General features: G+C 55.5%; 8 protein-coding genes across 8 annotated transcripts; 4 read left to right on the forward strand and 4 right to left on the reverse strand.

The window, feature by feature from the left end:
* Window positions 1-2,115, reverse strand: N656DRAFT_765615 (uncharacterized protein; the record flags this gene model as incomplete). The annotated part of the gene is made up of 2 exons (XM_064813418.1): window positions 1-1,842; window positions 2,083-2,115. The coding sequence occupies 2 exons, from the start codon at window positions 2,113-2,115 to the stop codon at window positions 1-3; spliced, it is 1,875 nt and encodes a 624-aa protein (XP_064674275.1).
* A 2,516-nt stretch (window positions 2,116-4,631) lies between these two features.
* N656DRAFT_702133 (uncharacterized protein) lies at window positions 4,632-5,681 on the forward strand (the record flags this gene model as incomplete). Its single annotated transcript, XM_064810996.1, has 2 exons — window positions 4,632-5,126; window positions 5,190-5,681. 2 exons carry the CDS (start codon window positions 4,632-4,634, stop codon window positions 5,679-5,681), a joined length of 987 nt encoding a protein of 328 aa, XP_064674276.1.
* Window positions 5,682-7,208: 1,527 nt separating this feature from the next.
* Window positions 7,209-8,629, reverse strand: N656DRAFT_765617 (uncharacterized protein; the record flags this gene model as incomplete). The annotated part of the gene is made up of 3 exons (XM_064813419.1): window positions 7,209-8,240; window positions 8,302-8,435; window positions 8,494-8,629. The coding sequence occupies 3 exons, from the start codon at window positions 8,627-8,629 to the stop codon at window positions 7,209-7,211; spliced, it is 1,302 nt and encodes a 433-aa protein (XP_064674277.1).
* Window positions 8,630-9,526: 897 nt separating this feature from the next.
* Window positions 9,527-12,762, forward strand: N656DRAFT_266760 (uncharacterized protein). Its single transcript, XM_064809061.1, has one exon. It carries the CDS (start codon window positions 9,831-9,833, stop codon window positions 12,393-12,395), a length of 2,565 nt encoding a protein of 854 aa, XP_064674278.1. The 5' UTR covers window positions 9,527-9,830; the 3' UTR covers window positions 12,396-12,762.
* N656DRAFT_724341 (uncharacterized protein) lies at window positions 12,567-13,490 on the reverse strand. Its single transcript, XM_064812536.1, has 2 exons — window positions 13,249-13,490; window positions 12,567-13,170 (listed from the first exon to the last, which is right to left on the reverse strand). The coding sequence occupies exons 1-2, from the start codon at window positions 13,344-13,346 to the stop codon at window positions 12,993-12,995; spliced, it is 276 nt and encodes a 91-aa protein (XP_064674279.1). The 5' UTR covers window positions 13,347-13,490; the 3' UTR covers window positions 12,567-12,992.
* Window positions 13,491-13,765: 275 nt separating this feature from the next.
* On the forward strand, window positions 13,766-16,262 carry N656DRAFT_266784 (class II aaRS and biotin synthetase). Its single transcript, XM_064809062.1, has 3 exons — window positions 13,766-13,882; window positions 14,090-14,469; window positions 14,526-16,262. Exons 2-3 carry the CDS (start codon window positions 14,100-14,102, stop codon window positions 15,974-15,976), a joined length of 1,821 nt encoding a protein of 606 aa, XP_064674280.1. The 5' UTR covers window positions 13,766-13,882; window positions 14,090-14,099; the 3' UTR covers window positions 15,977-16,262.
* Window positions 16,263-16,925: 663 nt separating this feature from the next.
* Window positions 16,926-19,620, reverse strand: N656DRAFT_794986 (uncharacterized protein; the record flags this gene model as incomplete). Its single annotated transcript, XM_064817370.1, has 5 exons — window positions 16,926-18,508; window positions 18,557-18,713; window positions 18,769-18,936; window positions 19,006-19,269; window positions 19,330-19,620. The coding sequence occupies 5 exons, from the start codon at window positions 19,618-19,620 to the stop codon at window positions 16,926-16,928; spliced, it is 2,463 nt and encodes an 820-aa protein (XP_064674281.1).
* A 4,911-nt stretch (window positions 19,621-24,531) lies between these two features.
* On the forward strand, window positions 24,532-26,463 carry N656DRAFT_787002 (uncharacterized protein; the record flags this gene model as incomplete). Its single annotated transcript, XM_064816564.1, has 5 exons — window positions 24,532-24,791; window positions 24,851-25,046; window positions 25,100-25,791; window positions 25,844-26,195; window positions 26,251-26,463. The coding sequence occupies 5 exons, from the start codon at window positions 24,532-24,534 to the stop codon at window positions 26,461-26,463; spliced, it is 1,713 nt and encodes a 570-aa protein (XP_064674282.1).

Genomic DNA, 26,463 nt, shown 5'->3' on the forward strand with positions numbered 1-26,463 from the left:
TTAGGCCGCTGCGTCCTCAACCTCCTGCTCCGCTCCTAGCTTCTCCTTCCCTCCACCATCTTTTGTTGTATCAGCAGCAGGTTCATCCGTGGTCGAGCCCCCCTTCTCAGCTTCAGCGGGCGGGTCTTTGCTGGGCCCAGCGACTGCTTCGTCCCCCGCGGCTAGATCCGTCAGGACCAGGTCACCCTCTGCATCCCTCTTCGGCTCGGTCTCGGCGTCGGCCCCTGCAGCGCCGCTGGCAGTATCGGACGGCTGGTCAGCAGTCTTGATTTCCTCCTCCTTATCCTTTCCCTCTTGAGCCTGCTGCTCGGCGGTGTTACTGCTGCTGCTGGCCCCGCTGTCGTCTTCCCTGACCCTCTTCCTGCTGGCCCCCGCAGGCTCCAGCTCCTCGGCCGCCTCACGCTTGGGGCTGCGCGGGACAATCTCGTTTTCCGGACTTTTGCTCGCCCGTCCAGGCTTCTGGGTCTGCTGCCCCGCAGCGCTGCTCCGCCCCACGGCAGCTTCCACGTCTATCCGGGGCCGCTCGACGGTGGTGGTAGGGGCAGCTCCCTCAGGCCCCGGCGCGGGCGGGCTCTTTCCCTCGCCTCCTCCGCCACCGTCTTCCTCTCCATCCTGGTCGCTCATGTGCGCGTCTTCGCTGGCAGTGCTATTTGCATCGGCAGTACGGGAGACCTGCTGCTGCTGCTGCTGCTGTCGATTTAGCTGACTCAAGGGGACCACCCCGGCGCGCTGCTCCTGGCGCAGCAGCTCGCCTTGGGTAACCGCGCGGTTGCCGGCGCCGAGCACGGCGGCCACGCCAGCACCGGTAGACGGAATCCCGTTGACCGACACCGACACAGTCTCGATACGGCCCATCCCGTTGGGGCCCTCGATGGTCTCGGTGCTTTCGGTGCGGACTCGGCCCTCGAGCGGTCGGCCGCCCCCGCCAGCGGCGCCCTGTTGGAAAGCAAACTGCTGGCTCTGCGGACCAATATCCACGGGCCCGATCGGCGGCCCGCCGTCTTCACTCCCCGCCTCGCTGCCCGCCTCGCTGCCCTCCCCGTCCTCACCATCCTCCCCGTTAGCCGCGCCTCGCCGCCGCGTCAGCCAGGGAATAGGCGTCAGCAGCGCGCCGCCGAGCGCCTCGTCCGAGCCCACCCCGACACCGCCGCTACTACTCCCTCCTCCTCCTCCTCCACCAGCGCCACTACTCGCGACACCGGCGGCAGCATTGGCATCGGATCTGCCATGGCTGTCACCGCTGACACCGTTGGCCAGGATCGACATGGCGCTCATGTCCGGCACGGCGGGGGGCAGGGGGTAGATGTTGGCGCCGCTCGTCACGTGCACCACGCGGTCCAGCGCGTGCAGGTACGCCACCACGCTTCGGTAGTGTTGTTTCGGGCGCAGCACCAGCTCGGCCAGCCGCTGGATCGTGTGCGGCGGGTACTCGGCGAAGTTTGTTCGTAGCACCGACACAATCTCGTCGAGCATGTCGGCGATGGGCTTCGGGAGCTGCGGCGGGGTGGTAGTCGCGGAGTCGCTGGCCGGCTGCACGGGGTGCGGTTCTGGTTGTGGTTGTGGCTGGGGTTGGGATTGAGATTGGGAGGGTGCTGGTGAGGGAAGGAGAGCTGAGCGGGTGGTGATGGAGGTCGGGGCGTTGCGGGCATTGCGAGCGACTAAGCGGGATGGCGGGCTGGTATTTTCCTTGTTTCCCTCCTGTGAGGACGACGATGTATCCGAAGAGTCTGCGGGCTCAAGCGGGTCTGAGGAAAGCAGCGGGGCAAGGAAGCGCGGCGAGGGAGGTCGTGCGATCGGTCGTGGAGGAGGGATGTTGGGGATGGTGAACTCGGTGTGCGCAATCTAAGGGGCAACGGGCTAGGTTAGCTTGAAAATGCAGAAACAGAGTATCTGGAAAGTATAGATGCTCGCCTTCTCGATACGCGCAATGAGCTGGGGCAGCAGAGCCGGCCAGACCGCGCTGTGAAGTGGGATCTACAGTTAGCGACAACTTTCTTGATACGAGTATGATATGGGTTACGCCCAATGGCTCTCGGGCACTCACTAGTAAAAAGACCCGTCTAGGGCAGCCCTCTTCAGGACATCGTCGACGAGCTCAATCTCCATTTCGGCCATCTCGATTGATGGCGGGGGAATACGGGACTGAGACGGCAGCTTGTCGCGTGCTGCGATCTCCCGAGAAGCGCGACAAGAAGCGCCGGGCTGGGATAGGCAGGGCTCTGACTGATATCGCGGACAATCCGCACTGTGGATTGCGGTTGGTTTCAATACTATTACGGATAGTCGCGCGGAATCCCTCAACGTTGAACTGGCATCCGTAATTCCGTATTGAGTGACCGTTGTGCTGTTTTAGAGCCGGGAAGGAATCTTTAGAAAACTCTACATCTACCTGATATAGTACCATGTGTTGCCGTCTTTCGAGATTGTTTGCCTGTTGCTCTGTTTATGTTGATCATGAGCCCAAGAAAGATTCAAGTTTTGATACGGAGCGTAAAATTACATAACTGTTGCAGTGTAATCCTAACAAGGTTGACAGTTCCAATTACGCAGTTGCCTACTATGATAACCTTGAGGTTGATCTGGAATTCTCTGCTTTTGCTTTGCTGCGGAAAATCGGGTCCAATGCAAGCCAATGCCGACTCAACGCATCCCGCATACCGGGTCCGCACAGCCTCTCCCCAACGTCCTGACGCCTCGGTCCAAGCCCGTTGAAACTATCAAAGCAAAAGTTTCGGGATAACACAGCCTTCTAGCAACCGACAGCAAAGTCACAGTCTCATCATCTCCGCGTTGTAGCTGCTACTTCCCATTCCATCCCCAGCTAGCATCTGCAGAAGATCGACAAGAACAAACGAAACCAACCGCTCTTGGCCTCCTGACTCCAGGAACTGGTGCCCTCCCCCCGAGAAGATGACAGCTCAACTCGTATTGAGCGAAATGTAACCTTGACCGTGTAATGACTTGCAGCGTGTCCTGGCGGGGGCGTGCAACAACCAAACAGGCAACTGGAAAAGAAAGAATCAAGATCAGATGAACTCACATACAGGATGGCCGCACTTGGCCTACAGAGTACTCTTTTGTCAATTGAGGCTGCTCTCGGACCCAGACCCACGAGTGTCAGAATCCTGTCACGTAGTCCTAGCTGAGTGGTTGGGATGCCAGTATCCGTATCCGTATACATCATGACCTAGGTAGCCATCAAAGTCCTATCTCTCTTTGTTTGGTATACAAGTGCAAGAGCTGGGCTGGGTTGAGAGGCGGATTGGCGGCAGGGCTAACAATTGACAGACTCTGCCAAAGGCTGAGCCTGCCGCCATCAATCCGCTAGTTCAGGGGACTAACGTGTAAAGTTACCGTTTGATACAGTACAGTACACCGCCGACGTTGATTATAGTACTAGTAGTCCTAGTGTAGGCAGTCATCATCTCAGGCAAACTGTGGGGTGGCCTATACATAGCTGAAGGCCGGCCTGGCGGACCACACGACCTACCCTGAGCAGATGATGGTCGCAAGATGAGTACATGAAGAGAAATCGGAAATTGATGATAAATGTAATGCTGAAAATAAAAGTTCGACCACATATCCGTACATGCAGCATTATGACGTGGTTTGGAAATTCCAGAATCTATCAATCACGGGCACAGGGAGCCACCAAGTTCGACGGGAAATCGGGGTCCCGCACAGCCTCGGAACCAAGACACACTGATTGGGGGAAGTTGCGTGCCGGCTTTCTCTGCCCAGAGTGCCCAGAGTTCTGGGATCTGTCCTGGGGCAGCAGACACGACATCCTACCACTTCTTGGCCGGTGCATACACGTAATAATAAAGGCCTGACATCCTTGGCTCCCTCTTTTCCAATCCGTTCGTTGTATCAACTCTAATCCGCCCATCCGATCTCTGGCGATTTGTCGCAGCGTTCCCAAGGGACCACCGTACATTACGCCAAATACCAGTCAAGGAGCTGCTTGGCCTGCAGCCTCCCTAACATAGAGTGTGTCCCGAATAGCGCTTCTATTCGCCAAGTCCCTGCGTCGCTCCAACATATCCAACTCCTCGACGTGTTTCAGCCTGCCCTTTGCGGACAGAATTTCGAGCAACGGAACACCCCTGATGCAGTCGGCCCCCATCTCCATTCTCCAGTCGCTTCGCTGCACCCAATCTACTGCGTAGGCATCGGCAGGGAGACGGCTGGACAATCGCTCGTTTTAACATCAATCCTCAACGAACCACGAGAATTTTCGGCCATCTGCTTCGACAACCAACGCACGTCAACCGCATCTAACGACTACTGTACAACAGTATCCGCGAACCCGCAAGGCCATAATACTCCGCCCGTCCTGGCGTCGCAACGAGATTTCCGCCGGTCATATTTGGCCGGCTCGCAGCCCATCTCAAGTTTTGACGGGACTGGCCCTTACTATCGAGACAGCGCCATGGTGCCTCCAGGCCCAGCCAGCTCCTCCCGGGGCAGGCAACAAAGCCTCTTTTCGACCGAGTTCCTCGCGTCAAAATGGGCCAAGTTGTTTTTCCTTGTCGTTGGCCTGCAAGCCCTCATATGCGTGGCTTTCGAGGCGTAAGTTTCTGCCTCTGCCCCCAGACGGGACCGGCTCGCTACGAGGTCGCCTTCCTGCCATGCTAACAACGGCACGATGCAGCTACGTATTTGGACGCTTCCAGTTCAGCCTGGAATACCAAGAAGAATCCAACATGGATGACAGTCTAAAATCCCAGTACCGCACGATTCCGACCTTCTTGACGCTCTTCATCTTCGGCTTTCTCTACATCCTAGTTCTGTCGTGGGATGCCCTGCGGCTGAAGAACACAATTCAAATCATCGGCCTTTGCGTGGCCAATCTCGCCCTGTTCATCTACACGATCCTCCAAATTGACCAGATCAACAACTCGATCGCTCGCTTGCTAAAGGCCGGCCTGCTGAAGCCGGACGAAGCAGATCAGAATGTTTGGGCCATGTGCAGGCCATTTCTCGTTGCGATTCCCGTCATTATTGGCGTCGTCACCATCGCCATGAGCCTTATCGCTTATCAGCTCTACCAGGAGTTTGCCTGGGACATACTGAAGCAGATCGGCGCCGACTACCGCATGAAGAAACGCTTCCTGCACTATCAGGTATGTCAAGGCGTGGAAATGCAAACGCCAGTTTAACTAGTGCTGACGACGATGGCCGTCCAGATTTACATCGCCCTACTGAAATTTGATTTCTTCTTCTTCCTCGGCTTCACTGTTCAGTTCGTAGTCGTTGTCACCGGAGTCAACCCCGTCGAATTCGGCTTGCACGTGGCCGCCATCCCGGTGACAATCGCGATTCTGCTCTGCGCCGCCTTTTCCACCCGCCGCGAGAACATGATCGGCGCTATCCTGGTAGTCCTGCTGTACTTTGGCGGTCTTGCTTACTTCTTCTTCAAGCTGGTGCGCATCTACCAGCCGGGCCACAGCCAGGACTATGACGCCGTCAGGCGCTCGCTGACGGCGTTTGCCGTCCTGACCATCATACTCATCATCTTGACCATCATCAATGCATTTATCTGCATGAGCAACTTTGGCAACGGGCTGAAAGACCATCTGCTCAAACCAAAGGGCCAGGACCCGGAGAAGGAGGATGCGAACTCGTATCAGATGCACGATCAGAAGCCGCCGCTGACTAGCCGGATGACTATTGACTAAGGGGGCGGTTCATGGTCTCTTTAGGAGAAAGACCACGAAGCGTGGCGGTTTTCGCCCGCAAACATTAACGACAGCTTTACGAACTTGGAGTCCTTTAACTGGGAGCCATTGAAGCTGGGACGGAAGAGAAAGGCGAACCCTTCTATCTCTTCCGCCTTGCTTTTGGAAACCGGGAAGGTGGATAGCGGACCCATCCGTTGCGAGGGTCACATACAACACATGGCAACACATCACAACACATACCCCATCAACAAGAGATATCCCATCAAGGTGTTTTTGCTTTTCTTCTCGGTGCATTTTCTCCCTTTTTTGGTCTCAATGTATGATACGTTAGGCGTTTTTACCCAGTCTTCCCTTAAATATTAAGAGGGTACAGACATGGGATGGAAGGGTGGAAGGGGAGAATGGCGTTATCTCTCCATTTGAAATCTTTTTCACACTCTTCGCGGGCAGTGGCTCGGGATACCTATAAGGAACCTGCTCACTCGCCCGCTGGCTGGCCGGGAGACAGTGACGTCGACACAAGTGTGTGTGTTTTATCCGGGGGGGGGGGGGGGGGGGGGGGGGGGGGGGGGGGGGGGGGGAAGGAAGGTTGGGAGATGAAGGAGGGAGGGAATAAACGAGCTGGAATGCGAGCCAAAATGGCTGTGTTTGAGCGTTGGTGACAATCTGGAGAGGGGTAGCGGTGGCCCTTGGTGATTGCAGCTAGAGTTTCTGTTTCCTCTCATAGTCGAGCATGAAAGGAAAGAAATAGAACTCTTACACTCCAGAGTAGTACAACAAACTCGGCATGTGAATGGATGAACTAGTCATGACAAGGATGAGATGGCCATGGTTGATACCGGCTTTGATACGAGAAGAGAATGTACTCTAAGGGTCCGGAAATTCAGATCTGAACGCCTTGACCGTTACCTGTTGCCCCTGACTGCCGCCCACCTACCACAATGCAAGAATGATCAGAGCCCACCAGGAACCTGAACCTAACCCTGACCAAACTCCAAAAGCTAACAAGCGACCATCGTCTGTGAATCCACCGCTGTCCCGTTTGCATATATATACAGAACTCCCACACCACTCCCAGCCGTTACTCAGGAGCGTCGCTGGAAAAGGAAACAGAAAAGCAAAAAAGAAAGGAAATCCGCTGAGCGGGTGGTAATGCTGTATGACCGCTGCCGGTATTAACAACTCATCGACTCACCCCAGTCCTACTGTGCGAACGCGTCAAGGAGCAAGTCAGCCCCTCCATTCCGGACTCGGCGGCAGGGGCAGCGAGGTGGAGTGCTGTCGGCGTCTGGTCAGAAATGAATCGTCCAGGCTCAAATCCAAATTGCGTCTCCAAAAAGCGCCAAACTCCATATTGGAAGCCTCAAGGCGTACTCCTTCCCATGCGTCTTCCTCGCCAATCTGTCTCTGCACCGATACCAATGCCACAAAAGGCGAGAACGGCGGGGACTCGGGCGCCTCCTCTTGAATCGGCGACAGCCCGCGCTGGCCCTCGAATTCGCCATTGTCCCCCGGCCCTCCCTCCTAAAGGATAATCTGCCTGGCATCCTTCAACTGCCCCTCGCTCGGGCAGTAGGGACACTTGAAGCGGGTCCCCTTGCACAGCTTCTGGAGTGTCTCCCGGGCCAGCATATGGCCGCAGGGTATCACCATGGGCGGGTTGGCGTCGGTGGTCTGCTCCTTGGACACGGGGCAGACAAAGATGCTGTGGTAAAGCATGCTCTCGGGCAGGGGGGTTTCAAACGGCAGCTCGTGCGCCGTCGTCCACTCGGTGCCCTTTGCGCGGGTCGCGAGCATGTACTTCATCAGCTGCGGGAGCGCCAGCGCGCCCGCCGTAACGGCCAGGTACAGCGGGGACTCGGCCGACAGGCCTAGCAGGCTGCAGAACTCGCGGGTAAAGGACGCGGCCACGTCGCCAAAGGCGCCCTCGATGGAAAATATCGACTTGTACGGCGATTCGGGCAGGTTCGGGGCGAAGACCATGGCCGAGGCGAGCTGTTGAATTTCGCGCACGTGGCGCTCCTGGAAGCGGTCGAAGTGCTGCCGTGCATACGCCAGCGCCCCGGCCCAGCCGTTGTGCTGGTCGTCCGGCAACCTGTTGACGCCGGGCCCTTTGAAGAGCCACACGAATTGGAGCTTGCTCAGCTCGAATTCGAGATTGCTGCCCCGTGCTTCTAGCTCTGCAGAGTTGGCCCTTGCCCACTCGATCGCCGGCAAAAGATTTCGTGCTTTCAGCTCTTGTAAGATGGTGTACATCTCGGCGAACTTTTCTTGTAGCTCTTTTGAGTGCAGCGATGAGAGGTCGTAGTCGTCGTCATTTGATAGCATAGGGGTCGTGGACCTGGCCGCACCAGCGTCCTCCACACTTTCATCCATGGGATGGTCGAAGTCGTCGGAGCGTTCGTGTGGACTGTCGGCCTGGGCTTCCTGGATGAAGGCCTCGGCGACTGAGAATTGGCCTTCCCTGAGGAGGTGCATGGCAATCGCGCGGTTTATGAGAGGCACTTGGTTGGCCATGGCATCGTTCTCTGTGGGTAGCGGTTTTAAAGGAAAGTACTGCGAATAAAGAGTATGAGATCCATGCAAAGACCCAAGCGGGAGGGCAGATATGGCATACCTTGTCCAATGACTTGCCGACCTTCTTGTGTGATGCCGATGCTGCCTTAAGGTCATCGTTTACCTTTTCGAAGGCCGTCTTGATGGGGTTCTGAAGCTTCGTCATGGTAAGACTTGTGGTATGAGGATCCAATTCTGCCATGGAGTCAGTCAGTATGGATTGCCAGGGGCAGCGGGACGTTGGAATGCTCACTCTCGGCGACATGTTCCCGAGCCGTGCTAAGCAGCTCAATGATCTTGTCGACATCGTCTGCTGCTGCCAAGAGCCTGGGAAGCTTATGCACGCTGGACAAGTCTTCCAGCAGCGAGTCCAGCTTTGAACTGTCCATTGCTCACGAGTCACGAGTGTTTGGGTTTGCCTCTTGGGGTAAAGATAATGCGCTTAGGATTAGGTTCAAGGTCGACTGCTGGGATGCCGCGGAAGAAGAAGCACCGGCATTGTCTGACCCGTAGATAATTACTACTTTGGCTGTATTTGGTGTTGCCCAACGTTTAGGGAAGAACGGACTGGGAGTTGGGCATTGGGTGTATGTGGTTCGGTGCTGTCAAGGAAGACGTATTGATGCCTCCCGCTACATGGAGGTATGAACTTGGTGCCACTTCATTTGTGGTGTGTCAAAGCCGCTAACGCTAAATAACGATAACGTTTGATGGCCCAGGATTGAAGCGTTGGCTGGAGTGACGTGCCTCTCCAGCTGCCGAGACTGAGAGCCCACCGGGACCCCGCTGTAAGTTACACTAAGGGTGTGGCGCTGGCCCGTGCATAACTACGAATAGCCGCTAAAGTACTCCGTACGCATAACTTACGGAACTGCACCAGGGTGTCCGGCTATGAAAATGCGGGCCATCCAAAGGGGAATCCAGTTGGCCGGTCTGAAGGAATGCAATTGCATCACATGGCATTGACACCTCCGTCTACCTAGGCTGGGAGAGCTACACCAAACTTCGAACCTGTCAGGGTGAAATCACGCATAGGCTGCGCAACTCTACAGCAACATTATTTTCCTCCACATTCTTTCTCCTTTTCGAATTTGAACTCTTGACAACTTTAATTAAACTGCCGGCTGGCTGCATTCTCTGTGGAGGCCTCCCTCACCGCCGCGAGCCGGCCCCACGATGGGGCTTGCATCGCTTGTTCCTGTTGTGCGAGGTTTCCATGTCGGTCACGGTGTTGGCATGGATACAGCAACCCAGTTCGGCCCAGCCAGACGCCATTGCCGTCCCCGCAATGCCAACCACTGACGTCGCCGTCGTGACGCTACTAGTAGCACACTTGCACCATGTCTCGCAAACTCACATTTACCACGGCAGCCCTGGACGGCAGGGTCCATCGAGAAGAAGAGTTGACGCTGGCCCGCACGCTCACACAACGATCTCAACAGCACAGCGCGACCACTGCCAGTCTTCCCGTCCCTGAGACGCCCGACGACGCTGCTGTTGCCGCTGCCATGGATGGCCCTCATGCAGTCACCTTGAATTCTAGCTCCAACCGCCGCCGCGTTGCTCTTCCGGATCCGCTGGCCTTCAAGTATGTCTACTGACCTCATCGCACTACATCCCGGACCATTCGTACCTGACCCCTTTTCTGGCAGGTTTCTAGAATGCGACCCCTCGGTGACAGTTGCCGAGCGCAGACATGTCCTCCCCGGCTACGAGCTTTACCTGGTCGAGCAGTGGGCGTGCTCGCGCCAGTCGCCCACCCTCGTCATTGTGACCTACACTGGCGACCCGAAGCATTCAGTCACCGTCGGCGTCCTGGAGGTACCTGCAGAAGAAAAGGATTGGTCCGCCAGATTAAGATTCTATTTCAACGCAGTCCATCAATATCACGCACGTCCAAAGGAGACGGGCATCGGGGAGCTCATGGTCACCAATCTCAGCAGCTTCCCGTCCGCGCTTACCGTCATTCCGGTCCCGGAGGGCGACATCCGCAAGTACCGCCAAGTGTTCATAGTCAACGAGAACCTCAAGCGCTTGGGGTGCTCTGGCCGATCCGGTCTAACCCTTTCAGACCCCACGCCAGCGACTCAGGCCAAGTTTATCCAGCTGTACAAGATTAGCGAGAGAATACCCTTTGTTCAAGCCGTCCTGGAGCTGGTCAAACTTTGCCAGCTAGCCCTCTTCATCTTTGGCTTGCTTGACGAGACGTACGTTGACGGTCTGCTCTGCGACATCACCGAAAAGGCCATCAATGACTGGTGGACAGAGATTGGCTCCGAGTATTTCAATATTGAGCCAACAGATGGCATACTAGGGCCCACTACTGTTGCTGCCCTCCTTGGTACACTGCTGGGAGCAAGGAATCGACTCAGCTACTCCGGAGCGCCCGTATCCAAGGATGTATTTGACATCGAAAGCACCAAAAAGGGAATTGGAACCTTCCAAAAGTCGTTGAAACTGGAGAAGACACGGCGCCTTAACCGCCAGACTCTTCTCAAGCTACACAGTGTGACCGCAAAAGCAGCGGCGGGTGAAGGGGGCTGGGGTGTGCAGAAAGCGGTCAAGTCGACGGTTGCCGAAATTGGCGGCAAGCGAGGTGAGTTCGTCATTGGCATGGTGGGCGGCCGGGACAAGGGCAACATTGGTGACATCGAGACGTTGGACCTGGCCAAGTTCATCAGTCTGGCATACGGCGAGCGGCCAAAATGGCTCTGGCACGGCAAACCAAGGAGGGTGCCCAAGGAACACGAGCACGATCATCTTGTGACGACGTTTGGAAAGGAGCTAAAAGACGAGGCCAGCCCTCAGCCCGGCGGAAGGAGAACCCAGTCGGCTCCAGTAGAAGATGGGCCGGAGGCTAAGAAGAAGGAAGATGCCCCCGCATATCACGCACCGCTTCAGCAGACTAGCTCGCTCCCCTTCGTAACTGAGACGCCTGCCGACAGAGATGCCCTACGGAGAACCGTTTTCAAAAGCGTGGCCGGCAAGGTGAGCGATGCGCGCTCAGGGTTGGGGCGCATCAGGGATGCTGTCGGGGGCGGTTTGAGGGGGCACGTCAGCCGCCCATCCAAGGATGAGACTCTGGACACAGGCGTGAGCGGACACTCGTCGCCCAGTATAGCAACATTGGCTCAGTCGTCTGCCACCCTCTCAAGTCCGGTGGGTGTCACCAGGGCGTTCACTTGGAGAGTCAAGCCTGAAGAGTACCTGGCCGCCATGAGGAGTAGAGAAGGGGGAGAAAATATGCCTGCGATGACGAGCTCCAGTTCGCACGAGATGGAGACTCAAAGTAGCAAGGACAGCGCAAGGCCATCGCAAGAAGTCCCAGACAGGGCGGAAGAGAAGCAGGCATCGTTGCAGGCTGAGCGTGCGGACATGGCCAAGGAAGTCCGCAGCACCAAGGTCACCGGCCCCGGCTTTTCAGTAACCGACGGGGATCTCCAGGGCCCCGTCCTAGCAGCAGAACGCAGTTCCGAAGGCGTAATAATGTCTCTTGTACGCCGGCACAGCATCGACAGCCTTGCCTCTCTCGGCCGTTGCCCCAACGAAGCCCGGTACCCGCGGCGTCTCTCCTTTAGCGAGGCCGAAGAAGCTATCTCTTGGAGCGAGCTTGCCAGTATCACACATACTTCCGACTGGATATCTGCTTCGGTCTTGCCAACACAGACCGAACTAGCCTACACCCTGTACAGCCGCCTCGAGTTGATCCAGACGGACCTGGCACCTTGGGTGTCGGCCAAGCTGGCAGACGCTGAGGCAGTCGACCGGACATTTGGGGCGCAGGGGGCTGAGGTACAAGCGATGTACAAGGCAGTGAGCGAGACGTACCAGCGCATCCGGCACAGCAGCAGCGGGCTCGTGGCCGAGGAGCGGGCGCGCCTGGCCGAGGCGGTCAAGGACCTCGAGGTGCTGGTTGCGAAGCTCGAGTACGAGATCGGCGCTCTCGTGTCGCGGGTGAATGAGGTTGAGGACGGGGTTGCAAGCTTTGAGGCGCAGGTGGAGGACTTGGAGCGAAGGGCGGACGAGCTGAAGGCGGTGCTCGAGACAGAGAGCTGGCTCCATTGGTTTGTGAGGACCGTGACGGGCATTGGAACAGGACCTAATATCACGAGGGGGCCGAGTCAGAGAGACGTGAAGGCCGCTCAAAGGAATTGATGATGACCAGATTACACAAGCATCTTTTCGTTAGATCAGCATGGGTGGGGATGTTCGGAGTCCCGGATGGCGTTGAGTTATACATTTTAGCCTGGGCAGAGGGAGCTGAGTGGGTTTGAAATACAATCATGGGTCGCATCACATTGCATTACAAACGAAAGGCACAAGCATGGAGATTGGCAGTGGTGATATCCCTTTTCCCAATTGTCTGCTTCTGGTCACGCCGGACCGCTCTAGTTTGCTCACCCGTGTCCACTCTGTGTTTCTATCATACATATCATAAACCAATTCAAACACTGCCAAGGCGCGCTCTAGATCAGCACCAGAACCAGTCCCAGAAGAATTTACCAACCCCAGTGAGAGTGAATCGTGTCCCAGTCCCGGTTTGTAATATACACATTAAACCAACCTCCTATGCCCTAGCGCCCCAAAAGCAACCCAGCCGGCTAAGGGGGACACGGTAGAAGGAGCGATAGTCAACTCCTTGCCCACGTCACCCCTCACCAGATCCAACTTTGGCGCTTTGGAAAGCAGCATGCTCAGTTCGATGTGAGGGAGGGTCTTGGATGTTTTGATGATTGTTATTTGCCTTCCCTTTTACATCCCCCCGCCGAATCCGCGCGCGGCCCCCTCACGCTGCAGCTGCTCCGACACGGACTGGTGCGCATCGAAGAACTTGGCCGAGCACCGGTCCAGACAGACGGCCTCGCCCTTGGAGAGGTCGGCTTCGCGGTATGTCCGGTCGAGGCACTTTGCGGAGCAAATCTTGAGCATCCTGGTACGGGGAGGGAGAGGTTTGGTTAGAACTTTTGAATGGAAGAAAAAAGGGGGAGGGGAAACAGAGTTATCTTACCGGTTATGCATTTCAGTCAGGACTTTGAGCTCGTTCTCGACGGCGGCAATCTTCTCGGCCGAGGTGGGCTGCGGTTTGCCGAAGCCGAAGAAGGACATTGTGGTTTTTCTTTGTATTCAGGACTTGGTGGTGGTAATGGTGGTGAAGTCTTTTCGGTCGGTCAGTCAGGAAATCTGGCTGACTACGGATGGATTGAATGGTTCGTCTGGATCAGCTCGTTCTTTTTGGGTGTTCAACAAAAAGACTGTAGGTTTGAGACTTCGTACGATGATACCGATAACTACGGAGTACCATAGAGCGCGACCTGGGTGTTGCAAAGGTCCAATTGCAAACCCATGGAACCTGGAATATTGCGGGTCAGACGCGTAATTTAGCGGTAATTCTTTGTAAATTACATGGTGTTGGCATGGCCAAAGCATCTTGGCATTGAAAACTACAGTACTGACGGTGACCAATTAGTCAGCAATTGCAGCCGTGCGACTGGGAACGTTTTATTGCAAAACCATCAAAATGTTCCCAGTCGCGTTGGAGGTTGAGAAGGCGCAAGCAGAGACCTCTGGCTCTTGCACTTCAGACAACCAGGGACTCCTTCAGGCTCGGGTCGTCATTGTTCACTTACATCACTTAAGCAACTGTAAGTCATCACACAGTCCCTATCATACACTATAGATCCCTCGCAGATGCCCCAATCTGCAAATGATGAACCACATTTCTAAGAACCGTTGCGACTGACGCACTACGGTGCGCATGATCACTATTACTCACTTTATCTGACTTTCTTGCCTCATCCTGCTTGCTTGAATTTTGACCATGGGTGCCGAGTCCCGGCTGACCTCTCTAGATGTGATGCGATGAGGTTAAATCCGGGATTCCAGATACCCAGAAACTCCCGGTTTTTCTCTCTCGCCCTGGGGCAACTCCAGAAACTGCCGGGAGAAGCAGTCTCGTATCCCCGTCTTGAGCACAATGGAGCTCCCATGCGCATCCCTGAGTTCCGCAACAAGTATGCCGGCATTGAGAAAGCCGTCGTCTCGGACGAGGAAGTAACCCTTCACGGCCGGATCGAGTCTGTCCGCGTGGGGGGCAAGCTCATCTTCATTGACTTGAAGAGCGAGTTTGAGCGTATCCAGGGCGTATGCAACCTCAACAAGTTCGAGGACGGCACCAATGCGGATCAGCTCAAGCGGGTCGGCAAGGTGCTCAAAAGGGGCGACATCATCTGTGCGTGAGCACCATCGTCCCGCTTTCTCGCCGTCCCTTGCTGACGGTGGAAACAGCTCTGAGAGGCAAAGCCACTCGGACCACGTCAGGCGAGCTCAGTATCCAGGCGACACGTATGCCCCGGCTGCTGGCTCCGAGCATCCTCCCGCTGCCGACGACGCTCAAGGACCAGGAGTCGCGGAGAAGGAACCGCCACGTTGACATGCTCGTAAACCCTAGAACGGTAGACATCCTACGTCTCCGGTCATACCTCATCAAATACCTTCGCGATTTTTTGCACGAACGGCATTTCCTCGAGTTTCAGACGCCCATCCTAGCAGGCGCCGCCAGCGGGGCTACCGCCCGGCCCTTCACCGTCACCGCCAATGCTGTCTCGACGGACAGAAAACTCTCGCTCCGCATAGCCCCTGAGCTCTGGCTCAAACGGCTGGTGGTAGGCGGCGTAGACCGCGTCTTCGAGCTCGGCCCGGCCTTCCGCAATGAAGGCATCGACCAAACCCACAACCCGGAATTCACCATCTGCGAGTTCTACCAGGCCTACTCCAACCTCTCCGATCTCATCTCCCTCACCCAGGACCTGATCCGCGGCCTGGCTGCCCATTGCCAGAGCCTTATTTCTACCAAACTCACCAGCCTGCCTGCTATCGACCTCACCCTCTACGAAGGCCCGTTCGAGCAAGCGGAATTCATCCCTACGCTGGAATCCGCGCTGGGCTTCAAACTGCCCGACCTTGATTCCGCGAGCGCCTTAATCGATCTACTCGCCGAGTTGAAGGCGAGGAATATCCCGCTTTTCCCACCCAGCACAGACATTTCAACAAATACAGACTCCTCAACCAGTCCTACAGAGGGCATGACCCTCCCTTGGCTTCTAGACAAGCTCGCAGAGCGGTACATCGAGCCGCTGTCGGCCGGCCGGCCGCTGTTCATCACCCACCATCCGGAATGCATGTCGCCGCTGGCCAAGAGCTTCGTGTGCGACAAGACGGGCCAGACCGTCTCGGCGCGCGCCGAGCTCTTTGTCGGCGGGCGCGAGCTGGCCAACATGTACGAGGAGGAGAACCACCCGGGTGCGCAGCACGCCAAGTTTCTCGGGAAAGCATGGGCCAGGACTGGGGTCTTGAATGGGGGGATTCCCGACAAGCCGACGGGTGGGGACCGTGGTCGGACTGAGCAAGGAGGTTTGGAAGCCGAAGACGGTGGCAGTAAGGGAAAAGAAGAAATCTTAGTAGGAGAAGGAGGCGGGGACCCAGGATCCGAGCTGGTGGATCAGAGCTATATCCGTGCTCTCTGCTCGGGCCTGCCGCCTACCGGGGGGTGGGGGTGCGGCGTGGAGCGGCTGGTGATGCTCTTTGCGGGGACGAACAAGATCGGGCACTGTCTGAGCTTTGGGAGCCTGAGGGATGTGGTGGGCACGTCGTCCCATGACCCTCGTGGATCATTGTTCCCTGCCGAAGATGAGCAAAAGCACCGGACGCGGAGGGGCAGGAGAAAGGAGGTTTCTTGAGCCTGAGGGGGGGGCTCACTGTTTGAGAAAGGGGGCGGACGTGCCAGTGGTGAGACCAAGCCTGACGCTGAAGCAGATGATGCACCGGCTTGCCGTGATTTCTTGGGGAGCAGTGCTCTAAGACGTGTGCGGGAAGATGTAAGATATATGGTGGACATGTACTGTACGTGTACGCATGTATATGTGTCGGGAGAACTCATCAGAGTGATGGGCTTGGGTAGACTAGATGCTAGATGCTGTGTATTTTCTTGCTTTCGTTCCAAGACCAAGTTCACACCACGCGAGACCATCGGGCATTACATGTCACGGTTGATCGTCATTCACGGGACGGATTCCGAAGGTGTAATAAACCGAATGAAGAGTGCCTAAACCCAGTACTAAGTTATCTATGAGAGTCGATGGCCCGAAACCTGGCTCTCGGTGCGGCAGTCAATCCGATGCCTCCCTCTGTGCCACTGGCCCAACTCTCCCAGACTCGGTAATTCCTATTTTCTCAAGTTCCCGGAAGACGGTTACCTTTTCCTATCCTTCGTCGCTACCGTGCTTCTCTCTCCGAACTCCTGGTCAAATTGACCCCATGTCTCTGCCAGATCAACGATAGCCCATGCCCCAAGCATCCCGTGAATAGTAGGGACGTGAAGAGGGCGAAATAATCCCATGAAAAGAGGAGGAGGGTGACGAGTTCCCTCCCATGCAGGTCAATAGCCTTTACCGTTCTGCCTTTTATCCCAACATTTTGATGAAGGGATGCAGAGAGAGGCGAAACGGTGAAATCAAGAGGGTAAAAAACCAAAGGAAGGAAGGAAATAAGAAATGTGACGCCGGCCAAACCATCGCGGATACCGCTCGTGATGATGGAGGACAGCATGTATAGAGCGGACCACAGAGAATCACGCCGCTGAGGCATGTCCTCGGCGAACCTCAGCCCACTGCGGCCATGATAAGGGGACTACCAGTACGAACATTTCCTGACCGAGGTATGCGGAAGCCAGGCGCGCGAAGCTTCCTCGATGAAGGCCCGGTATTCGTGAGGATTGACTGACTTGTGGATGACGGGCTTGTCCAGGTTGAAGGGCTTGGAGCCCGGAGTATACAGAGAAGCCAGATCGTCTTCGACGTGGGCATTGTGCTCTGTGTAAGTCTTCTTGTCAAATTCATTCTGTGCGCGCCACTCAATGTCCATGGCAAGTGGCCACTCCTCGGGGGAGACGCGAGCCCTGGATAAATGTTGCAGGAAGCTCAATTCATCGAATAAATGAAAGCGGTGCATTTCATCTTTTGGGTCGGCAGATCTGGCCCTCCACGCTTCCAGGTAGTATATGTCAGTCCGCCAGGTCCAGCGCCAGCGGAGATTGAACATTTCCTGGGGCTCGGGACCTTGTTTGATGTCTTGGTAGATGCTGACGTCGAGCTCCTTCTTGCAGGGATCTTCATACTGCGGGCCTCCCTTTCTATAGTCGAAAGGACCAGTCGGGGGTTGCCTGGACCAGCGCCAGCGAGCCATCGACCGAATTGAATTATCGAATCCGTCAGACTCTGGAGGTGTGTATTGCGCATTCCCGGGTTGAGGCCGAAAGCTCAGGAAGTACTCCCAGGCCCAATCCGCACACCTCACATCGAGAAGCGCCGCATCAAGTGTACACTCTCTATACTTCAAGAGGTCATCAAGCGTGGACCTTGCCGGATCGAGGCGGAACATCCATCTATTCATGGCACTGAGTTGGAAGAGCCGAAGATGGCTGCACTCCATTTCATCGACATACCGGCTCATGTGGCAAGACCAGCACGCCCCGAGGCGACTAGGGAACAAGGACCAAGGGTACGTGAAGCCGCATTTGACGCAAGACTCGCTCCTTCGCCAGTAGTTCATCGCATGGTGATCCTTTCCACGAAATTTTCTCTGGTGATAGGGGATTCGGTGGTCGCCTGGCCTGAAGTCATCTCCGGTCAAGGCGGCCGTGATGTCGTCGGCAAAGTTCTGCATAACCGTGTCTTGGACGGCCTCGGTAGCGCGTTTGGTCAATTCTCTCTCACGTTCGCGGGAAAGTAGCGCGTCCCTCGCTTTGATTGCCCACAGAACATCCGGTCCTGGTAATTGACGAACGAAGCTCCAAAAGGACGAACTGTCGCTGACCAAGTCCATGCCCACCAATCTTGCGAGATCCCAGCACTGTAGGATCAGCCCGAAGACAGCCTTTGGAGTGTGGAATGTCGGCTCATTGTATGTGACGCCGTATGATCCCAGGCGCGTGGAGGTTTGAGGACCGCGGAAAAAGTAAGGGAAAAAGTCAAGGCGGATGTACTGCCTACGCAGCTGCTTGTCCTCGTCCTCTACGCTCCGTGGATGGCGTTCGATGACTTTCAGGAGTGGCTTGAGCTTAGACACGTCGAGCAAAAGACAACGGGTGATGATAACCGTCGTTAGGTTGGGCATCGAATTGACCATCAATTCGAATAGACGGACATCAAGGAAAGGGATCTGGTCCAAGATGATGCTCCGAGAGGTGTGGGGAATTGTGGTAATGGCGGCGCCTATTGCGTGTTAGTCCTGTGCCATGTTTCAAGTAATTGAAGACGTACAAAGATCGACAAGGTTACGGAAGTCCTTCATGTAAGGCTTCTTGGGGCACTCCGGCTCATCTGAGATGGGGGTGACGATTAGGGTGCTGCTTCGGATGCCGTCCCCGTTGACAAAGCGGCCGGTTGGGAAGGCTCCTGAATTGAAATCCCAGATTTCCTATATGTCAAAGTCAGTCTTGCTCTAGGAATGAAGGGGGACGGGAAATACGGACAAAACTGTGCGGGACAAGGGCCGCAATACCCCGGCAAGTTGCCGCAAGGGCAGTGAGGTCTCCGACGCTGGGAATGAGGAAGTCGATGAGGATTGCTCGGAGCTCGGCAATCTGCAGAAACTTGACCAGACCCTCATTCTCATTCGGGTCTGGCTTGGTGGCAGAAGCCTTTGGAGACTCAGGGAAGGTCAGCGCCAATGCCAGGGGAACAAGAAGGGGACACAGAAGCAGACTTACAGCAATGAGCAACTTGGAAGACTGAGGAGTGTTCCGAATGGCCATCCTGGCCTTGTATAGGTTGGAATGGCCTCTTCTCCTGTATTCCTTCTCTGCCTTCTGCAGAGCCTCAGGGCTCGAATCTCCGAAAATAGGAGGCAGCTTGGCCCGACGACCTCGGGCTAGTGCTTTGTTAAGCTCTGCCATGACATCCTTGCCTTCGAAGGAGTGCCATTGACGGTCGTAGTTGAAACTGAGGAGAGACTTGTCATTTGAAGGGCGGGGCTTGGGACGAGGTTAGTAATGAGCCTAACGGAACATGAAACAATGGCAGATGAGACTAACATATCTCTGGTCCAGAGCCCAGGGCTTCACAGCACGGAAGCTTTGTGACATGTTCGGCGAGAGCAAGCCGAATGAGAAGTCTGATGAATAGGAAGCCGTCTTGTTCCAGCCGTTATTCCCAACCTGCTTGCCCTGGGGAACGTAGCCATCAGGGAGCTCCAGCTTGGGTCCCTGGGCAGCCTGTGGTTTTCCTGGCCCTGGCCCCCCGTGAGGAGTAGAGTTATTCTTGCGGCCTCTTCCGCGGTTTGTGGGTTTCTGCCACATCTCGACAGATGGTTCTTGAGGTGTCATGGTTGAATATAAATCAAGGGAACGAGTGATGGTTGAAGAGGGTTTTGGAAGCTCTGTGAGAAACGAGTGATGTGATTCCGTTCGGTGAGTTGGTGGTGAGCAAGGAAGGGAGGCTAGCGATTGCTGGGGATGGGTGGCATTTATAACGGTGTAGTGTAAGCTGCATGGAACAATAGCAAAGGAATTGGCTATTGAGTGGAATATCGGGCTTTGCTTCGCTAGGACGTTTGCTATTGTTTCGGGTGCTGAATAGGAAAGAGCTACTTAGTGCGTGCAGCCTTATTCAGAGATAAGCCACTCCATGTCAACAATAGCTATCAATACACCGCGTGACAGGGCACATACCTCTTTTGTTGGCACTGCCAGCTCGAGCGTTCGATTTTCACGGGATTGATGGTGCAAGATGAGACAGAACGCCTTGGAGGGCTGTGGGCGATGGATCAACAGTCAACAACCGCTCGGCTTTTGAAGTTGAGTTCGAGTCCGAGAAGGAACCATTGTACCAATCTCGGTCACTCTTTTGAAAAGTGTCATTCACTGCTTAAGCTCTTATTCGGATTAAACGAGCAGGTGGCAGGTGGGCAGGTGGGCGATAAGGTCTTTGCAAGTGCCAGGTCTTGTGGTCAACTTACACCAGTTGATTGATTGCTAACATCTACATGATCGTAGAGTTGAGACTAAACCAGTCTCTTTGCTCGCTCTTCGAGTCATCCCTGCCCAAGAATCAGAGCAGACAAAAAGATGAAATTACAGGACTCTGAGATGCAGAATCCCTACGGAATGGTTGAAAGTAAGCAACCCAGGCATCAATTTCGCGTCCCTTTCCATAGCCCAGAAACGAGACTCAGAAACTGAAGATTATCCCCCAGCTTGGAGACGTTCAAGGTCACGACTTGGATCACAACTAATTGGCCATCTGTTCACCTCAGATATGTCACCTCAGAGGGAAGGGCGCCAAAGATCTGACGTCTGGATTCTGACGTCTGGACGACTCTAAGTCCGTCATAACCGACGGGTTGGGTCGAGCCGACGTTCTGTTGTCGCCCCTGACTGAAAGGAGTAGGTTCCCAACAAAGCGACTGTTGCACCAGCAACCGTGATCTGCTTGCCTTCAGTCGCTGGCGAGGAGCGGTGAGCATCCCAGCAGCCAATCCTCTCCCGTTTTGTCGACCTCGGCACACACAGGCCGACGATTCATTGTACAGTATTGTAGTGTGCAATGCAGTCGGTCCAGGTAGTAGGTCCAAGCTAAGTTGGCGGGAATAAGCAGAGAAATGAGGGGTTAAGGGGGGACGATGAGGTTGCTGATAAAGCCTACCATCCACCCAGTCACAAATCCATTTGGCAGAATGGCACATTAACTTAACGTTAGATCCCGCAAGCGCGTGTATATCAGGTGCTATCGGAGATCAAAGGCGAGGGGTGGATAGTATGTATGTACATAATGATTAGCCTACCTTAACTTAGGGTCATGGTCGGTGTGGAAGATCGAGGGGGTGAAACGGCGCATTCTGTGTAAGAGATACTCCGAAGAGATACTCCGTAGCGACGAGCCCGTTGTGATGGCTGCATCTACATGAGATCTTCTTTGCCTAGTGCACTTGCGCCCATTCCTGCATGCTACCGTGATACGAAATGCGGGTGCCGGCGAGTCGCGTGCCACCTCGTTTCGATACCAAGGTTGTGCAACCACCGTGGTGCTGTCGTCGGCATTGGCCGTGCTCCCGGATTTTGGCATTGGCTGCTTACTAGGAACCAGTGCTTGGATATCTCACTGCGTCGGAACTGTACAGCTGGTTTCCGCCATGACGAAGCGCAAGCATCTGGGCGAGATTCGCAAGACAACCTAAGTGACTCTGAAAACGAAGATCAAATCGAGGCAGGAAAAGAAGGGGATCGGCCTGGTAGCAACTGAGCATTCGCCCACCACCACACACCTACCTTCCCTGACTTATCCTGCAGGAGACGTGCATGAGCGTTGAGTGTGGTCGGATGAGGACTGAGGTCAGGTGAGAGACGAGTGTGTGTGGTGAATTCGAGCTTTCCCCCGCACATTGCATCAAGCAGGAACCAAGGGAATCGCAGCCAAATGAACGGTAGAGGAGGTGCTGTCGTCGAATTCTAGCGACGATTAACGTTAAGGGGATCGGAGAGTGCCCGGTAGTCGAATAAAAGGTCATATTGAAACAGGTGACCGTGCTCTCCACGGACAGGAAGGCTTTATTCTGTTCACATTGGTGTTGAGTTCAGGCTTTCTCCCTGAGGCTGATGCCGCTTCTCAGACGGAAAGAGGTCGCGGCCTGAGTAAGCTAACTTACGTACCTACCTACCTATTTCCCCGAAGGGGACTGGAAGGAGCTGTCATGGATGAGTACGATGAGTGCTAAACTGCTAACATCATGGATGCTGTCAGGTAACAACTGAGAAGCATGACTGCACCTTTTGACAAGAGACAGGACTGTCAAAGCCTATACGAAGAAGTGGGATGCTAGAGCACAGAACTTCCAAGGTTGCGCTTTCCAGTTTCTGTTCACTTGTCAATGTCGCCGTTACGCACCCCACCCACGGGCATCGAAATCTCGAAGATCTGGGTCAAGTGAAAACCAATCGGTGAGACTAGCCGCAACTGATTAGCGAGTTTTGGCCGCCGAACATTGCTTTTCCAGGTTATCCGTTTTCGCCTTATCGCTCAGCTGGCCGTTTATTATCGCCAGAAATTGTTTCATCTGACGGCAGAGAATGCTGGTTTCATGTTGCTCTTCCGCCTGCAGTAACGGTCGCGTATACAAAGCACTCGCCAGCAGAAATCACTCGTCAACTGGATATCGCAATCAATGTGTGTAGCAATGTGAAGCTGCTTTTAGACGCATGTAGGGATCGCTGAGAAGGAAATACGGATAACGTTAACATTGACCCACTCCACAAGATATTGTGATTATCTGCAAGGATACTTCTGTACTGTACAGTACATATCACAGTACACTGGAGCTTTGACCGCCGAGAGGGCAGAAGTCGGCCTGCCCCTTTTCTCTTGCCAAAAAGGGGAACATCCGCATCGTCCTCTGTCCTCCCGTCTCTGTCCGTATGTACTGTACAGTACATACAGTACGCTCTCACTCGACAACATACGGTGTATCTTACCGTAATGTTACTCTTCAACGGAATCGAACACGGTACACTAAATAAGGCTCTGAACTGGACTAAGCTTCTCTACACGTGTAGAAGCCGTACATACATAAGGTACCCAGATACATAAACGTTATGCTATCTTTAGTTGTATCAAACTTACAAAGCCCGGCGGTCCTGCGGAAATCGCCGGAGCCTCGTCGGCACCGGAGTCATATCTACGGAGAACGGCTCACTGTCCGGAGGCCATCGTAACGGTGGCTTTTATCAATCTGAGTGGCAATGGGTGGACCTTAACTCATTTCTACTAAGGTACTCCGTACGGCGTGTGTGTTTTTCATGTTTTGCCAGGAACACTATGCTCCCATAGCGCCGATCAATTTCTACAGGTGTGGAGCGGCGGATGTAAGCATGCGAGAGGCTAACGTGAGCTAAAAGTTCACACTTCGCTCCCTATGCAGGAGAGACATGACGATGCACGTTATGCGCGACGTGGTTAAGATTTCTGGCTGCGTGCCAAATTGCAGGATCGGGGTTCAGGATTCGTCCACCATCGCGAATTTGGGTACGGACAGACTCCTGGGGGCCCCTACGGATACACGATGTACACTACAGCAAGCAAGCAGGTAAGCAACTGTCTAACGTTACGGGGCACGCAATGCAGCGGCGTGGTGAAGCAGGTTGCGCTGCCGACGGGAACGGCTGAGGTTGGTGGAGACGGTGATTGATGAGGGCAAAGGGGCATGTAACCTTCCCCCTGCTTCACCCTACCACTAGCAGGAGACTTACCATTGTTGATTGACGGTGAGACAGGACTGCATCCTGGCAAGGTAATACTTTGTCCTGAACGGTGAGGCCTTTACCTTGGTATGGACTCTCTGAGGGCAAGATAAAGGGGGAAAGAGAGCGGTTTCAATGAGGATGCCGCAGCGGACTTCTGATGCGACTGTAATATGCCGGCAGTCTGCGGTACCTGCTCCGTAGCTAAGAATTTTTTATTTGTGGGCTGACAGGACCCCAAAAGACGCACTAACCACCAGTCTGGTGCAGCCGTTGTGGGCCGTGGGTTGTGGAGCCTGCTGGTGGCTGCAGCAGAAGCGCGTGCGAACGAAAGCGCAGAAACGGATCCCTGTCCGAAAACGGTTGGCGCAATCTCGTCTGAAATTTGACCATTCACAACCTAACGGCCGACCTCGCCTTTGTCCGCTGGAAAGGAGGAGCACTGGAGCGTCTTTCAGCGACCGTGATTGGGGGCTTCGGTCCACAAAGCTCGCCAATATGTATTTCGCAGCAGGGTCTGTTTTCCGTTTCAAGACGTGCGGGTGGATGAGCGAGAAGCCAGCCAGTCAGAGCTCGGGGGCTGGCAGCCGACGGCAGGGCAGCCTTCAAGGTTGGGAGCTGCCGAACGGGGGCGCTCGACAAGGGCGGTCCTGCCGTTTTCACACACGAACCAGTGAACCACTGATGAGCCCTTGCCCATCTGCCTCGTACTAGCACGCCGCAATAAGTACCCCCAGCGACCATCACGCGGCCGACTCTCCCCCCTCTTCCTCTTTTTCCTTTCTTTTCTCTGTGCTTCCCACCGCATCCCCCAATCCATTGTCTCGTCACCGAGATTTTTCTTGCAATACCCTCAAGAATCAGTGCAGGCCACCTGTGATACTAATAGTAAATCACCCGCTGGCATCTGTTTTTTCTTGCTCTCTGTCTTCTCAGTGATACCCTATACCCATTTCTTTTTCTCTCGAGATACCCTGCTTTCCGAAGCAACAATATTTTTCCGAAATGGCCGACACACAGAAGCCCACCGAAGTCCCGCAGGAGACTCCTGCTGTCACGGAGCCCGTCGCCGAGGCGAAGCCCGCCGAGACCAAGCCCGAGGAGACCGTTGCTGCTGCCCCAGTCGCCGAGACCCCTGCTGCTGAGACCAGCGCTGCCGCTGAGACCCCCGCTGCTCCCGCCGAAGAGGCCAAGAAGGAGGAGGAGGTCAAGCCCGTTGAGGAGGGTCACCTTGAACACAAGGGCCAGGGCGCCAACTTCCCCAAGTATGCTCTACCAAACCTCGCCATCGCCGCGAGACTCTCAAACTAACGCGTGTCATAAGGAACTTTATCTACTCCAAGCAGCTCTTTTGGTTCGGCTCTGAGCCAGTTGACCTGAAGGCGATCTCCTCTTTCAAGGCCGACAAGGTTGCGGAGGTCGCCCACCATGTGACCTCCTGGGCTGCCGAGACTGGCAAGGGTCTCCTGTTCTACAGCGAGAAGGGTGACAAGGCTGCTCCCCATGGCGTCATCCAGCTCGTATGTGAGCCACCGTAGACAGTACTTGGCTATGAAACTAACCATCTATCTAGGCCGAGGCTTCGGAGCCCGTGACCGAGGGTGCCAACAAGTTCCACTTCACCGCCAAGGGCCACAAGCACACCTTCAAGGCTTCCAACGCTGCTGAGCGCGACAACTGGGTTGCCCAACTGAAGGTGAAGATTGCTGAGGCTAAGGAGCTCGCTGCCACTGTTACCGAGTCCGAGACGTACAAGAAGACTCTCGAGAGCTTGAAGCCCACTCCTGTCAAGAAGGAGGAGAAGCCTGCTGAGCCTACTCCTGAGGTCGCTGCTGTTGCCACCACGGAGCCCGCCAAGGAAGAGCCCGCTGCCACCGAGGCGGCCGCCGCTGAGCCTGCCAAGGAGGAAGCTAAAGAGGAGGACAAGGCTGAAGAGAAGAAGGAGGAGAAGAAGGAGGAGCCTAAGCGCCGCTCAGCCAGCCGCAAGCGGACCTCGATCTTTGGCAGCCTGCTTGGCAAGAAGGAGGAGAAGAAGGTTGAGGCTGAGAGCAAGCCTGCTGAGGTTGAGGCGCCCGCTGCCGAGACCAACGCTGCCACTGAGGCTCCTGCTACCGAGGCCACCGCTGCCGCAGCTGCCACCGAGCCTGCCGCTACCGAGGTGACATCGGAGACGAAGCCCGAGGAGAAGGCGGAAGAGAAGGCTGAGGAGAAGAAGGAGGGCGAGACCGCCGAGGCCGTTAGGCCTACCCCCAACAAGCGCACTAGGTAGGCAACTCCAGGACCTATGACTTTGCCTCGCCTGCTAACCATTCCAAAGCATCTTCGGTAACCTCTCATTCGGCAAGAAGAAGCCTGCGGCTGCTCCTGCCGAAGCCTCTGCTACCAAGGAAGCTCCCGCCACCGAAGCCGTTGCCGAGACCGCGCCTGTTATCCCGGCTGTTGAGACCACTGAGCCCCTGTCAGCTGAGGTTGCTGCTCCCGCCGCCGCTGCCACGGAGGCTACCGAGACTCCTGCGGCTGTGAATGGCGAGACCAAGAAGGAAACCAAGGCCGAGAAACGCAAGAGCTCTCTGCCTTTTGCCTTTGGCGCCAAGAAGAAGGAGACTACTTCTGACGAGGAGAGCGAGAAGCCCAAGTCTCCCTTCTCTAAGCTCCGTGCTACCATCAAGGTTCGTGGTACTTAAGTTTTGCGTACCAATAACCCCTACTGATCCTTTCTTTCAGGGCAAGGGAAAAGCCGAGAAGCCTGAGAAGGTTGAGGAGACCCCAGCCGTCCCAGCCGCGCCCGCCGCCGAGGCGGCTACCGATGCCGGCGCCGAGGAGACTGCTAAGCCGGCCGAGACCGAAACGGTTGCGGCTGCAGCTGCCGTCCCGGCTGCAGAGGAGCAGCCTGCCAAGCCTTTGGAGGCCACCCCGGCCGTGACTGCTGCCGCTTAG

This window comes from Canariomyces notabilis (genome assembly GCF_033297395.1).
Source record: "Canariomyces notabilis strain CBS 508.74 unplaced genomic scaffold N656scaffold_2, whole genome shotgun sequence".
Taxonomy (NCBI): domain Eukaryota; kingdom Fungi; phylum Ascomycota; class Sordariomycetes; order Sordariales; family Chaetomiaceae; genus Canariomyces; species Canariomyces notabilis.

Coding starts and splice junctions, on each gene's coding strand:
- N656DRAFT_266760 (XM_064809061.1), top strand. CDS start 9,831: ATGTCTACTGACCTCATCGCACTACATCCCGGACCATTCGTACCTGAC.
- N656DRAFT_724341 (XM_064812536.1), bottom strand. CDS start 13,346: ATGTCCTTCTTCGGCTTCGGCAAACCGCAGCCCACCTCGGCCGAGAAG. Junction 13,171..13,248: donor CTGACTGAAATGCATAACCG/GTAAGATAACTC, acceptor TCCCCGTACCAG/GATGCTCAAGATTTGCTCCG.
- N656DRAFT_266784 (XM_064809062.1), top strand. CDS start 14,100: ATGAGGTTAAATCCGGGATTCCAGATACCCAGAAACTCCCGGTTTTTC. Junction 14,470..14,525: donor CAAAAGGGGCGACATCATCT/GTGCGTGAGCAC, acceptor CGGTGGAAACAG/CTCTGAGAGGCAAAGCCACT.